Source organism: Opisthocomus hoazin, chromosome 5, assembly GCF_030867145.1.
Source record: "Opisthocomus hoazin isolate bOpiHoa1 chromosome 5, bOpiHoa1.hap1, whole genome shotgun sequence".
NCBI lineage: Eukaryota > Metazoa > Chordata > Aves > Opisthocomiformes > Opisthocomidae > Opisthocomus > Opisthocomus hoazin.
This window is the reverse complement of record NC_134418.1, coordinates 61,173,767-61,188,764: the sequence shown is the minus strand read 5'-3', so window position 1 is coordinate 61,188,764 and position 14,998 is coordinate 61,173,767. Positions and strand designations below refer to the sequence as shown.

The window sequence follows — 14,998 nt, the reverse complement described above, 5'->3', positions numbered from 1 at the left end:
CTGGCCCAATGTTCTTACTCTGTTTATAAAAAGATTATTTCCCTTCTTTAGGTCAGGACTGACCTCAGTGATTTCTGCACTCACTTCAACAAAAATAAACACCATTTTGAATTTATATCCTAGAAAATGCTGATTCTCTGTCTCTGCATGTGTGTTGCTTCTGAAGTTTCCAAACCAGCTCTTTCTCTAACAAAGTATACTAATTATTCAAGATAAAAGTGGAAACTATGCCTGCTTGCAAAAAATGTCTGCAGCAGCTTTGTTGTCTGGTATTCCCTTGATCTGAGTATGCTGGGTACCATGTTCCCAGCAGCTGACTTTGAAGATACAAACTGCAAGAGAGAGCTTCTCTTGCAGTGGTGATGGGCACAGGGCTCCTCCTCCCTGGGAGAGCTGCCCGTCAGGCCACGGAGAGTGATAGGCAGAGAAAGATGACTCAAGTGACATCTAAAATGGCTGGAACCTACATGTCAAATACAAAAATAGTCTGGGTTTGTTCATATACTTTTATGCAGGTAAACAGCCTGTATGTCCCCAGAGAACACCAGTTCTTTGGAGAAATAGAGTTGTCTGCTCCTTTCTGCACGAGCTGCAGCCTTTCAGACCACATATAAAAACATTTTTTGCTTACAGCATCCTTCCAAAGAGGGGACAGACTTCGAATTACTAAAGAAAATGGACTGTAGTATCAATTCTAACCCACATCTCAAAACTATTAATAGAAGCACTTGGGAAGAGCTACACCGACACATTTTTAAATTTCCTTGAAATGAGTTGGATCAGGGCAGAGCACTGAAGGAGCAGAGCTAAAAATTGGCAATATGTTGCTGAGAAATATTTATTTTGAATCGGGGTGCTCATTGTTTGTAATGGATTTCATCCAATGATAAACAGAAAACGAAATGACTTGCGACAACAGTAGAATGAAAACAATCCTTATTTACGATATGTGGCTACCCTTACTAACATAACCTCAAGGTATTCTACCCCAGAGAGTCAAAATATTGCACGCTAAGTACAACTGGAGCATTTAGCATCACTTGTCATCTCCTTAGTGAAGTTAACAGGGATACTGGCCACATTTGTCAGAAAAATAGCTTTTTTCCTTATCTTGAAAAATAATACAGAGAATTAGGAGGCTACAGCAGGTCAAGCAGCAAAAAAAGATTGAAGAAGCAAGACGTGCAGAGAGGGAAAAGAGCAGTAAGGAAAGGAAGATCTGTAGGTCACAGAAAACAAGTAAAATGATACCCCTCTGCAATCCTCTCCCTGAGCTGTGCTCACATGGGCACAGGGGGCACCTGAATTTCATATCTGGGCTCCCAAATTAAGTTCTTCAATACTGGTATTCACACCAGTGCTGTATTTAAAAAGTAATGATAGCTTTTCTTCTTTATAAAAAAATATGAAGACAAACAAGCACAACTGCTCAAAATGAGAGGCTACATGATGATCTTTGCTGTACAATCAGAAGTTGAAGCTTAAACAAACTCCAAACAAGTTGATGTGACTTTTGTCACTGGGGCAATGCAGCCTTCTGAAACGTGGTGCCACAAACACCAAAATAAACAGCTTTCATGAGACATACACACAGAGAGGAAGATACAGCAATAGAGCACTGTGTGCCCGAAGTGATTTTTCTGCCTCTAATAGATGATGCAAGAAGAGCACAGACAGTTGCCGTGGAGGTTTCCCCATTGTGGTCTTGGCTGCAGCATCTTGTAAGAGCTGTTTTAAAGGCAAAAGGGCAGATGTCAATCTTTGATCTTTCTGTTGAGAGGGTGATCTATTAAAGATTTAGCTAGCTGGGTATCTGCTCCCTCAACAGGCTGCCAAACCCATTGCTTAAGGTAACAGCCTACTGTTCGTCAGATCAATGCTGACTAGATGTCAAAAGCTCAGTCTCCTTTCATCAAATCTGCAAGTCATCCAAAAATACTTTATTAATGGGGAAAGGTAATGGTGGGAGGTAAGCGCGGGAATCACAGTGGTGGCTATGTAAAGAAACCGAAACAAAGAGGTCTGAGATTTCTGTCTGAAAAGACGAACCTACTCATCCACGTCAGTGCAGTTCGATAAACCCTCTTAATCAGATGAAAATCTTATTCTGAGCCAGACTCTATCGCTTGCACTGATTTGTGGGGAGGTAGAGAGTCGAAGGGGCAGCTCAAGGGAAACTCCTCAGAGCCACCTATTCTCCTTGCTAAAGGCTAGGTGGCACCAGGGATACTCCTAGGGGAGGCTGTTTATGAAGGCAGGACATGGGAAAAAGGATTAGCAACTTCACCTGCTCCTTAAAAGAGCCCCCCTCAGCGTGCCTCTCCTCTGAGATTGTACAGATAAGCCTATTCATTTTGCATTAGCTGGGCCCTCAGGCCAGGCTCAAGAGTCCTTATTCCGTCTTGCTGCTACCCAGGGACACGGAAGAGGTCATCAGCAAACTCCCTGAGCCCTCCTCTCCCTATGCATCCCAGCAAAAGAAGACAGAAAGTGTAGGCAAACAATAATGCCGGCTGAATTGCCCAATATGTCTATTTAATTAGCATACAGAAGAGTCCCAAATGTTATTTTCTCCTTGTTCGAAGAAGAGAGAAGAAGAACATGTCACTGGCATTGCAGAGGGCAAGAAGGGTTTTATAGATCATTTCACCTTAACAGTCATGGAGAAACTATTACAATGCATACCCAAATTGAAAAGACAAAAACAAGGTCTCTGTAGCACCGATTTTTCTCTGTTGTACATCACTGGGATGTGGGATTTGATTTAGCAGCATTTAATTCCTCTGGACAAATGAAAAGGGTGCAGGACATTGATTTTCTGTACATCCGTAACTCTCCCACCACTGCAGAATTGCTCTGTGTGCATCTGAAAATATTTCTCCATAAAAAGCACACATGCAAAATAAAATCTTTTGCCATAGTCGTTTTCAGAGGTATAGTGATTTGGAAAACGTGCACAAATTGCTCTAACCGTTATATTGATGCTATTGAGCTTCCTGCCCGGTGACAAAGGAAATTTTCTGCCCCCAAAAGTATCAGTTCTGCAGAGTTCTTTTTACTTTCATTGCTGTTATCTTTTATGACAGTCAGCCATAAAATCAAATGTGTTCCCTCAAAACCACTTTCATCTTTGTTTTTTAAAACCAGTGTTCTTATTCTTTACATATATTTTTCCACATTAATGGGAATATATTCCAGTAAAAACATAAAAAAGACCATGCCCTGCCTTGTATTTCATGGACATTGGAAATGAAAGAGTCAAAGATGTGCACTAAAGATTTTAAAAGCACCCATCTGACTTCTTTATGAAAATGCTTAGCTTTTCCCTAAAGAAGAAAAATTTCAGCTAGTCTGAGGATTAAAAACAGAATGTAAAGATCTTCTATGTAAAGTTTCCGGCTTCTCAGACTCAAACATTGGAAATTTTTTTGCAAGGCTCTCTCTTCAGGCTAATTTAATTAGATAAAGTGGTACTAGAACACCCTGTCACTGTTACTGTTCTCGTGCTCTCCAACCAGAAGGCAACAACTCCCACAGAGTCCCTGTGCATGTTCTTTACAGCAATGCTTTACCTACTGTTTAAAAATATCCCACAGTGCAAAGTACATATAACTATAACTCTTATTTTGTACCTTCTCTCTATTACAAAGAAAAAAAATATATGTGTGAAAAAGATACAAATATTTATTTTCCTCTCTTAAAAATTAACCTTCTTAATATATTCAACATTTCTGTCTAGCAGGTCTCTTCAATGAGAGCTCGGCTGCACTCTCATTCCACCTCGTGCCACTGCTATTGCTGTGCTGTTGTCTCTGGTTTTATCAATGACAGAAACAAATTTGCCTGCTAAGAAGAGTTAATCACCTCTACATCGATTTCATTCCTGGGCAGAGGCTCAAAGTCCATGAACACATAATCTTTTGCAAATCAAAACCTATTTCTCTCTTTCATGCATCATTTACAATCCCAAGATGATGTACAACTAGCATCACACCTGTATTTTAGTCCTTTCTTCTCAATTACCTGTCCTTTAGAAAAGAAAGCATAGCTGACCTTTACTTTTTTCTTGTCATATATTTTATTGTCTGTTTGTCTTGTTTTCCTTTGCTTTACCTAAAGAACTGCAAGAGAAAGCCTGGTTCAAAAACGGCAGCAGAAGACCACCTTAGCACAGTGCTCTCCTTCATATTTAGGCAGAACAGATCTCAAGAACAGTAAAATATCAGGGAAGACGAATGTGCCCAGTTTTCAGTTGCTGGGATTACACAACTGACCCCACAGAAACACTGTGTAACCGAGATCCCTTTGAGCCCCAGCTTACCCATGTAAATGGCAGACCTAGCCTGGTTTGTGGACAATTTCTCCAGCCTCTGCAACTGCGGGCCTGAAGCCGGCAGCAGCGTAGGCTTGGGCTGCCATCCTCACGCCACCCTCTGAGCAGCTCAGTCACTACTGCTCTGCCCTAGGTTACCACTGCTGCATTAGCCAAAAATAGCAAATGAAACCAAAATAGCCTCAAAAGCAGCAGAGTCAAAGGGCTTTGCCAGCCTGACTGGTGCAAGCTGCCAAGCCAATGATCTCATACCTCCTTCTTCAGGCACCAGAATGAATCCTCACAGTCACTGTCTCCTGCAACTTCTTCTCCAGCTCCACCTGCAGTGGATGTATTTTCCTGAGCTTCCACTGCTTTGAAGAAGATGTTATTTTACCACTACCTTAAATATATTGTTTATCCTTTTCTACACTAATTAAGTGCTATGAGCCCTAGATTCTTGGTCTACTTACAGGAAGGCGCACAGACACTGCAACTGTGACATGCATTAACCAACCTCTTTGGCAACAACCAAGTTGACTGATAAACTTGGGTTCTGATGACAGTTTCATTTTAACAAGCTATTAGTGTGGCTGGGTTTGTGGCTCATGCTAATAATCTGATGTGCACAGCTTTTGACGCCCTCCTCCCCCTCAGACTCCAGTAGATAATGTTAATCTCTAATTGGATATCGGTTTTGTTTGCATATAATTGCTGCTGTTTATTATGCAAAACATTTGTCCTCTAATATATTCAGATACATGTCTGTTCAAGACTGGCCTTCTACATTTGTTCAATGCAATTTGCTTTACAGTCTTACAAAGTTCTTCTAGCATGAAATTTTTAAGAAAAAAGAACTAATTTTTCACTTAGAGTGAAAACTACAGTCACCACATCAGCATTGCCACATTTCTGAATGCTGATGTTAATAAAAGCTTAAAAAATTAACACAGTGCTAGCTGCCCTCCTGCTTGTCCTTCTTCACTCCAGTGGACTCCCATGGATGAAAAAAAATGAAGATGTATTAAGTAACAAGAATTTATTTTTTCAGTTTTTCTGCTGCAGTCAACTTGCTGGAAAAGCCAATTCTTACAAACAAATAAACAGGACCAAAGTTTAATACAGATTTTTTTCTACAGCCTTTCTTCCTACACCCACCTTCGCTTTCTCAAGCTGAGAGCACCACACTGCCATTAAAAGCTTATGCTTTTGATCTCTGTGCAAATAAATGAGCTGAAACAAATAAAACCCAGCTCACAAGAGACTTTCAAGACATCTGGTGGAGTTATTTTTCTAAGTAATTAGACCAAGTGGTGGTGTAATTCCCAAATGAAAGATAACTTCTTGCTAGGTATCCCGTTATTTCTCAGAACCATCCAAACAGCAATGAGTCCTGCTTCTCACCTTGCATGTGACTCAAACTATTGATTTTCAGTCTTCCCAAACAGGAACAATCATATCTTTGATTTACGCTGCTTTCTTACTGAAGTTTTTAAACCTTTTGGGGGTTTTTTTTTTGATACTGTGAGGGTCCTATTTTTTTCCATGAATGTCAGTGGCATTTCTGGTATTGACTGAGAAAGCATGAAGCTCTTGGCTTCTTTTTTTTATTTTCCTTGCTAGCCTACTGTAGTTCTCCTTTCACACAGGCTCTACGGAGCAGGCAGGAAAGTGTAACGGAGTAACAGCCAGGTGCTGGCTCTGGATCAATGCACTGCTCAAACTGTGCCCAGGTGTGTTTTCTCCATCTTACTTGCTGGAAGCTGAGTAAATTTCTCCTTTTTTTTTCACAAATCTCCCAAAGAAAACATCGTTCTACGAACAACGCAAACGCTTTTCACCACTTTGGGCAGAACGTGGTTCTTGGTCTGTGACTGCAATACCGTGCAAGCCCCAGGAATTTGTGACAGCGGGGAAGCGAACAAAGGGTAGACCTGGCTGAGAAAGCAATTCCCTTTTGTTTGTGCACAGTTCTCCCATGGGTTTTTTGTTTCAGACTCAGGCAGGGTGCTCTACAAGCATACTCTACTAACTGACCTGGATGCAGACACCACCTCTGTGCTATGACAGCTAATGTTCAGAATTCACAGCTGTATCAAGAGTAAAGAAAAGCAGCTTTCACATAAAATAGCTGCTAGATTACAACCATTGGCTTGATATTAATGCATTTTAATTCTCATCCCTCCATGACATAATGCAAACTCACCAGAGGTTTCATCTACTCTCTCGTCCACCACATGGTCCTTCTGATGAACCCATTCACTGTTGCACTTAAAATAGATCTGCGTGGCTGGGCTCGCTTTGCAGTACAGATTCACAGGCTTATTCTTCACAATGTAAGCCTCTTCGGGCTCGATGAGGAAGTGGGGCAGTGGCTCTGGAGGATCAGAAGGAAAAGTTTCTGGAAGTTCATGAAAAAAATCATCATCTGTAGGGAAGAGAGAAAAAGGACAAATGAAACAACCAAAATTCAGCTGGCAAAGATTTACAAGCAGTTTCTGAAAATTTCAAAAGGAGCATACTTTTCAAAGAAAATGTTCTCTTAGCAGCATTCCTAGACCGAGGCTTAAATGCACGGCTGTTTTCAGAGTAGAAGAAATTGTTCTTTACATCCCGAGTTCTCTTTCCTGTATGTGATGTGACAGAGATGTGCACATTCACATGACTGGGAATGGGCCTTTGTTATCATCACTGGCAATACTAGCAATAATGCATTATGTTAGCGCTTGGGAGAGTTGCCTGCAAAACCATAAAAAGAAATAATAGAAACTTTTGGAGGCTTCAAGGTCACACTTTTCAATAGTAACTTACCGCACTGTTTAATCAAGTGCATGCACATAGCTAGTATTGGCTGAGGCTGGTACAAATAGAGAATAGCGCCTTTCGTTTCAGATGAGCAATTTGAAATCTGCTCTTAGGGCAAAAAACTAAATGCAAGTCCAGTCTATGCCACTTTGTTCATATTCTGACTCTCTTGCTAAGAGTGCTAATGAAGGTGTCAAGCTATGCTTTATTTACTTCGTTTGTAGTGCACTGGTCTGTGCAGTCCTAACTATGGAGAGGAACCCGGAGCAGGGACATGGGGCTGAGCAGCTGTGATATGGTGACATTTTGGGCCAACACAGACCCATGCTGTTGGCGTAAGGCACTTCTGCACCTCTCTGGTGCGGCTGGTAATGAGTAGCGTTGATGCAAGAAGTCTGGAGAAGGAGGAAAAGAATCCAATGCACTAGAGGCAACACTGAAAATGCGTAGCTTACTTTCCTTTCTCTCTCCCTGCTTCTTCACAAATTCCCCTCTAAAATCCCTGTGCCCCTTTCTGCAGAGGAAGTCTTCCACATCCGAAAGCACCAAATCAGCGGAGAATAACCCTCTTCCCACCCACATCCCCACCTGCCGCCAGTGCGCAAGAACATCCGAGAGGCTCTGAGAGGCAAAGGGGTGGGGGGCACCAACTACTGACAGATCCACCGCAGCAAGCTGACAGCCCTGAAGGCCTTACTCAGCCTCCCCCTTTCTGCCTCTGAAGCAGTCATCATGATACACACAGTGACGGACGTTGCTGACGGTCAATTAAACACCAGAGAACATCAAACTGAAAATACTGGGGAAGGCTGGCTATCTTCTCCCTGCCAGGCTTCATGAAGATGAAATGTCAGACAGCTACCTTCCCGTACCGAAGACAAGCCTGTGCAGGTTGTGTCCAGAATTACAAGGCGCATGAAAGGCTCTCCTTCCAGCCACTGCTTTTGCAGAAAGAGAAGAAAGAACAGTAACAGATGCAGGAGACAGAGGGAGAAGGTAATATGGTACCCATCCACTCAGCTGCATGGAGGTAGACTGTACATCTTTATCAGTGATGGGAATGCCTTACACAGCAAAAGACTTTGCGAATCTCTTGAACTATTTATGAAGAGAGCATATGTTCACTAATTAGGGTTTTTTTCCTCTTCCTATTAATTTAAAAATACTCCTGCTTTTTGAGTGTCTCATTTTAAGAAGAGTAACAGGCCTGACTCCTTACTGCATCACTCCCCAAGAGCTAATAGAACTGAACTGGTTCAATAATAGAAGAAAGGGTCACTAAATAAGGCCTGGGATTTTTCTAGCAAAGGGAAAATCTGTGACATAATACAACAATTCAATTTCCACCTCCAACTAATTATCTCCAAATACTCAAATTAAATTGATTTTTTATGACTTTCCCATCCTTCCTTTTTTTCTGCAGTTTCCTTTTCACTCTGACCATACCAGTCTCCTTCTGCAATCCCATTTCCTCGCCCTGTTAAAAATTTTTTCCTTGCTCCATTTGGTCCCCAGTTTTTTCCAAAGAGAAAGGTGAGTTACAATAAGTTAATGGGAGTCCACTTTTGGTTGGTGAAAACAAGACATGTTTGAACCAAAGCAAGAGGCTTTTCAGCATTCCTCATCCCCTTCTATCCGTATCTTCCCCTTTTCCCCACTCCCTTCTTCTCACACGCTGCTCCACAAACATCCACAAAACATTAGAGATGAATCATTTCCCCTGAATTGCCACAGGACATATCTTTTTCTTCTGGTCATTTAATTGCAAATCAGCAAGCAGACAGATGGAAACTAACAAAGCACACATATGTTTTATAATTAAACAAGTATTGCTTCACTAATTTCTGGTGACTGGAAGAACAAATGTATTTATTTTCACCACTAGATTTTTGCACATTATCAAAGACAATGCTTACATTGCCTGACTATTTAACTGCATCTTATCAAATTTGTAACTAGAAAGTCTAAAAAGAGGGATCAGCAAGATGCAGAAAAGAAAAAAGGTGGGTTTTAAAATTATTTCTTTAATCAGTCGGGAGAATGCGTGTGACTTTGGCTTTCCCTCCTGAAGGTAACTGCTTCTAAAGTCTAAACATTATTTTTAAGTTAAAGTGGATTCACAGCACTACTCAGTACGTGAAAACCTAGTCTCACGTTTTGACTGTGGTGATAGCTGTTTCTCCCCACCAGCCTGGCATTCCGCAGTCAGGGACAAGCCAGTTTTCTTACTGGTTTCTTGCTATAATTCCACCTTACTCTTCTTAAGCAATAACAAAGCCTAGCTTTATTTTTCCACACACTTTCTTATTGCTATCGAGAGGCATCTGAACTGTTCTTAAATGTTAGGGATATAGATGGAAACCATTCACATACTGTCACACAAACAGAGTGTGAGGAGGCTGTCTTGTCCCTGGAAACTGGCATTTAAAATCTGCCCTTTTAGAATAAATTCAAGATAGTAGCTAAGACAGATTTTTCTGGCTTTTTAAACTGGAGTATGTTCATTCAATCCCTGCCCTTCCACTGTTGCTATTAGTAGCAACATTGGACTTGTTGTTTTTAATACGGCAGATTCTTAAAGGAGCATCCCAAATACAACCACGACTGGGTTTTTCTGTGCTTGGCAGAAAAAAACCCAATCACACTGCAAAGCTGGTCCTACCTCCATTAGCATTCAGGACCCCTCACTCCTGCTATTCACTGCTGAAAAGTAACGGGCCGGTGCAAATCACAGCAGGAAGTCACTTGGTCTTCCCCGTGTTCTCCAAAGAGATGGGATCTGCTACTGCAGGGAGGCAAACCACTGCTCCCCTCCCATCTGGCCATGCCAGCCACCACCAGCTGAAGTCGCAGGAGCTGGTTTACAGGTAGACAGGGTGTGCAGCCACGGTTCCCCTGCACCGGGCTGTGGTACTCGCCTCTCGGGATGAGGAGGCGTTGAGGAGGAAGACCCTTAAATCCCCTCATGATTGCTGCGGCACGGCTCAGGACAGTTGGCCGATTCAGCTGCTGACCTGGGACAGGGTTTTGAACCGTCAACCTTAACACACATCTTGGATCCAAGTCTTGCATTTCATTCTTTTTTTAAATTAGACTGATACAGTGTTACGCTTTCATTGTAATGCTTGCAGCAACGTCTAAGCATAATTACAATGGTGGTGTAATCATACAACTAGTTTTAAAAATCCAACACAGATATTTACCTCTGAAAATGTCAATATAGGACATTTGACTGTGTGAGCTTTTTTGCAACTCTCTACAAATGAACTTTTGGTAAAACCAAAGCAATCCATGAATCTGTGTTTTCACGAGGCCACAGTTTCTAACAACTCAACAAACGCTTCCACCAAAGTTTCTCATGATCAGCTCTAGCTAAACACAGGTCGTTCCTCCGTCTATACAAAGATCAAACTCTGACTTGTGTTTTTCAGGGGTGATTGCATTATAAGCATGTGGCCTGCTGGGCCTGTTTCTATAAATTGGATGGGGGTCACCTCTCGTTGCATGCTCCATCTCTGTACAGAGGGATAAATCTTGCCTGAGACTTTGATCTGAATCTTCCTGACAGTTATCACTGGTTATTTAAAATGTTCATCTCCTGACGGCACAACAAAGCAGCACACTTTGTATCTCTCTTATTTAACTCTCCTAAGGTATTAGACATTTTTTCTTCTATGTAGAGGAAAAAAGCTAATTAAACCATTTGGGAGTGATCTGGGAGAGCAGATATAAACAAACACTAAAAATTCACGTACTTGCTTTCCAATCATTATGTCAATGTCATGTGCAGCAAGTTCCCCTTACAGCCTTGATCAAACACAAATACAAGGCACACACTGTTCTCCCTGTTGTAACAAATCCCCTTCTGTGCTCAAGTAACTTTGAGCTGCAAGTTTACTTCTGCAGTATGTCACATTCATTTTTATTTTTGCTTAATAAAGTGTACGGCCCATCTGTTGTTATTGACTGATTTATATTAGCAAGACAAAAGACCTGATTAATGGTACCGCTAAACTGGTTTCACTCATGCAATTCATTCATATTAAGAAAATAAATTTTAAAAAGCCATTTTAATCTATAAACTTCATTTGGAATTTGTATTTCAGTTGCTGGCCCAAATACAGACATGGTCTTCTATTTGCCTTCTGTAATGTCTGACAACTATATATTTTTTTAAAGGCAATTCAAATGCAAAATCCATAGGAACAGGTGAAGTGTCACTGAAATCAGCATGGATAGAAGCTGGCAGGGACTGTCACACATAGGAATTTTATTTTAATTTTAGTTCAATTATCTTTTAAGGTAAAACAAATATTTGCCTAATTCAGGAACCTTTTGATGTTAGGAAATGTCTTTTGTTTGTAAAACTGTACATATTATAGCTCTTCATGCATAACAAGTGAAAAGGGAGATTTTATGGTATACTTGCCTTTTTACGGACTAGTATCCCTGCTCTAATCTGTGGCAGGAAAATATTGTGCTCTATACACCAATCTATTCATCTCTAGATCACTAGTTTTATTGCTATATATCAAGCTTTAATTCTCATCAACCCAGCATATAACTCACTATATTTCTGAACTGCGAGACTTAAACTATTATTGCTTAGATCATAACATATTGGACCATTATCTCTTTGTGCAAGACCTGAAGCAAATTCTTCTCAAATGGAATTTACTTCAGAATGATTCAAGAGCAATTTAAAATGAATGGCTGCAAAGCTAATTCCATTTGCATTTGGATGCCCATCACTCGGCAAGATCATTCCCCACGCATTGCAAGAAAGGCAGCTGGAGTTAACTGTATGGATGGGATTTCTGTTCGGATTTTTAATGTTATGATTAAAAAGCTTTCTCGAGCAACAAGTACTGTTTACTGTGAAATTAACAGCAGGTGCTAGCTCCGTAAGACAGCTTATCAGGATGGAGGCAAGGGTTTGGTTTACAGCGCACACGTTTTCAGGAAGGGAAAATTGCTCTGCTGGAAGTCCTTTGGTCACAGGGTTTTCCATCATCCTCGGAAGGACACGAGGTGTCATGGTGCCATCAAATGGGAAGCAAGGAAGCAAAAAATCCTGTACGCCATACAGCCTGCCTCCGCCTTAGAGCCCTGTAACACCGACAGAGCTATGAATCCAAAATTAGGCCAAGCTGCATGAGAAATGAGAGAAAACAGGACCTTTCCTAAGAATTACTAGTGAGTTGTTCTGTGTCAGAGGGCCCTCTCGTCCCTGCCTCAGCCCTGGAGACCACACAGGGATACAGAATGGCCACAGCAAAGCGTAGCCTGTGCCCTGAAACTGAAAGCACATTTTCTGGCCCTACTCTAGCGATGAGGAGGAGGAGGAGGAGGGTGGCTTTCTCAGCACTTATCCTCCATAAGCCCTGCCTCCAGCTGATTGCAAGGAGGGCACACAATAAGGCAATCACATGTTATTCTTTAGCATCTCAAAGGTGGAAGATTTCACTGAATAGCCCAGCAAGATTGTCATTTCATAACAGCACAATATTTGGCCAGCCTGGGAGGCTGGCAACCGCTTGCTTGTAGCTGAATTCCCTGCAGGCCTTTAGAGACCTAGAGACGAGGCTTGGTTTTGTGGCAACCCACAAACCAGACGCTTGCTGAAACTTGCTGAACTCTCATGGGAGCAAGGTCAAGGGAATTTCAGACTCAAATTCACTGAGCACCCACAAAATTGAATGCTCTTTTCAGCAGGAAAAGCAGAGTGCAGGCATGGTCTGGGAAAAGCGGTAGAGAGATTGATAAGGCATGCAATGCTCATCTTTTTTGGGGTGACTTCTGTCCGGAAACAGAATAAATAAAAACCATAAAGAGGAACCAACTTCCCCTGCACTTGCAACAGCTCAGTGAAGACCCTCCTAGAAGATCTCAGCCTAACAACACATCTCCAGGGGGTTAAACGCAAGCTTTGCATACACTTCGAGAACGAGGAACATACGCACTGAGCGGCTGCCTATAGATCAGAAGGCTGCTGGGCAGAAATGTCCCCCCCAAACACACACACCCCCCAAAGAAAACCCTCATGTACCCCTACCAAAGAGGCAACTTCCACAGAGGCATCAGAAGCAATACGCGATCCACTGCCAGCCACAGGTGCCAACCTGAAGCCCTTTCTAAAACGCAGGTGGTGGGCATCTAAGACTTCTGAAAACTGGATTTTTTTGGCTCAACTAAAGAGTTCGGGAAGAAGGTTTCCATTATGCAGTGATAAGCCTATAACACTGTACATCCCAAATAAACAAATAGGCTACCAAAGGCCTAATACAGTAATTGTGTTTGTTATGCCCATCCTACCTTGACTAGCCTTTCTCAGAAAGAAGAGCGAAGAAAGTGCCCCGCTTTCCCTTGCAACAACTGTGCGTGGGCCAGCATTACACAGGGTGCCTGCTAAGACTGGGAGCCGTGGTCCAGAAGCAGGGACATTTCTGAGCCACAGAAGCCAGCTGGGCAGCTGTCGGTGCTCCCTGCTGAGGACTTCTCTCCCTGCTCCTACTTCACACGAATGAATGCTGCACAGCCAGATACAAAACGAACAGCAGCAGAAGATGAAAGAGTAAACAGTTGTCACTCGGCCATGGCCAGTGTGGACACTGTACAACCATGTTACCCACAGCCATCAGCTTGTGCTCCATTTCCCCTGCTTTGATAGCACTGTCTCTTTCTCTCAGGTCAGTGGTTGGAATATATTTTGCCTGGCTTACGCTGGTAAACTGCACTGCTGGTAATCAACAATTAATTCCAGCAGAGACAGATCTGATTTGCATCAGAGTAAGGAAAAGGAGAATCAGGCCTAGATGAGGAAAACACTGACTGTACCAGCTTTATAGAGCATCTTGCAAGTTATATATTACTGTCTGGGGAAAACACATCTTTCCCTAGCTCACTTAATTCACAATTATAATTAAAGTTTCTGCTTCTCTTGAGGCTAATGGCAATTTCATCATCAATCAGATCAGAGGCAAATGAAAGACAAAACATGCATCTTCAAAATGGTTCTCGCAGCCCTCTGAAAGAGAGAGATATTTCTTTCTACATCCCATTGTGAATCCAAGACAACAATTGCAAGTATATACACAGACATGACATTTACGGTTCCGTATGCAGAACTTTACCATTGCCCTGAGACAAAGTCCGTCAGACTACCAGCTGCTGCCTAAACAGGCAAGAGATGGTGCAAGTACCTGTTAGCATTGGACTCGGTGTAGCAAAATGCCAGAATGTGATATAATTTCATGCAAGGCAATGAACATACTTTCTGTGACATATGAAAAGCACCAAGCTGTTCTTTGGGCAATGAGGTTTATGATAAATGTTGTCATTGTAAGAAATCTAACAGAGTCATCTGCAAGCACTGTTTATGATGAGTATTAGATGGAACAGGATGGAGGCAAATCATCAGGGGTGACGCTGACTTACAAGCACCGACAGCGTGAAACGTCAGCTGAAGAGGAAAAGGCTCTGTTTCGCTGTTGCCCTGTCCTGTGTACCAGCAGCCGCATCCCTCTTTCATTAATCCTCCACTTTCATTAATTCTGATGGAACCTTTGCTGTTGTATTTGTACAGAGCTACTGGGTAAGGTCAGATCAGTTACTGTCCCACGGCTGTCAAAAGTATAGCACCCGAAAATGAAGCAAAAGTGCTTGTACAAACAGCAGAGGACATCAGTGACATTTCTTGGTAATTATCATTCAGTGGAAGATTGGTCTCCTTTGTCCTGTTGCTCTCTCTTTCAATTTGTTTGAAACTAATAAAATAATCATGCTCAAAAAAAAAGTGGGTTCCAGACTGTCTCTGCAACTTTATCTCCCTTACTCTGTCACGTAACAAAACCACAGAGAGTAACACGCAAGCGTTACTAT

General features: G+C 42.0%; 1 protein-coding gene across 2 annotated transcripts in view; it reads right to left on the bottom strand.

The window, feature by feature from the left end:
• UNC5C (unc-5 netrin receptor C) overlaps window positions 1-14,998 on the bottom strand; it is a 258,186-nt gene that overhangs the window by 89,069 nt on the left and 154,119 nt on the right. For both annotated transcript variants that reach the window (XM_075421479.1, XM_075421480.1), the window contains exon 2: window positions 6,519-6,740. In XM_075421479.1, coding sequence (XP_075277594.1) covers window positions 6,519-6,740 — 222 coding nt within the window. The remainder of the gene's footprint in view (window positions 1-6,518; window positions 6,741-14,998) is intronic.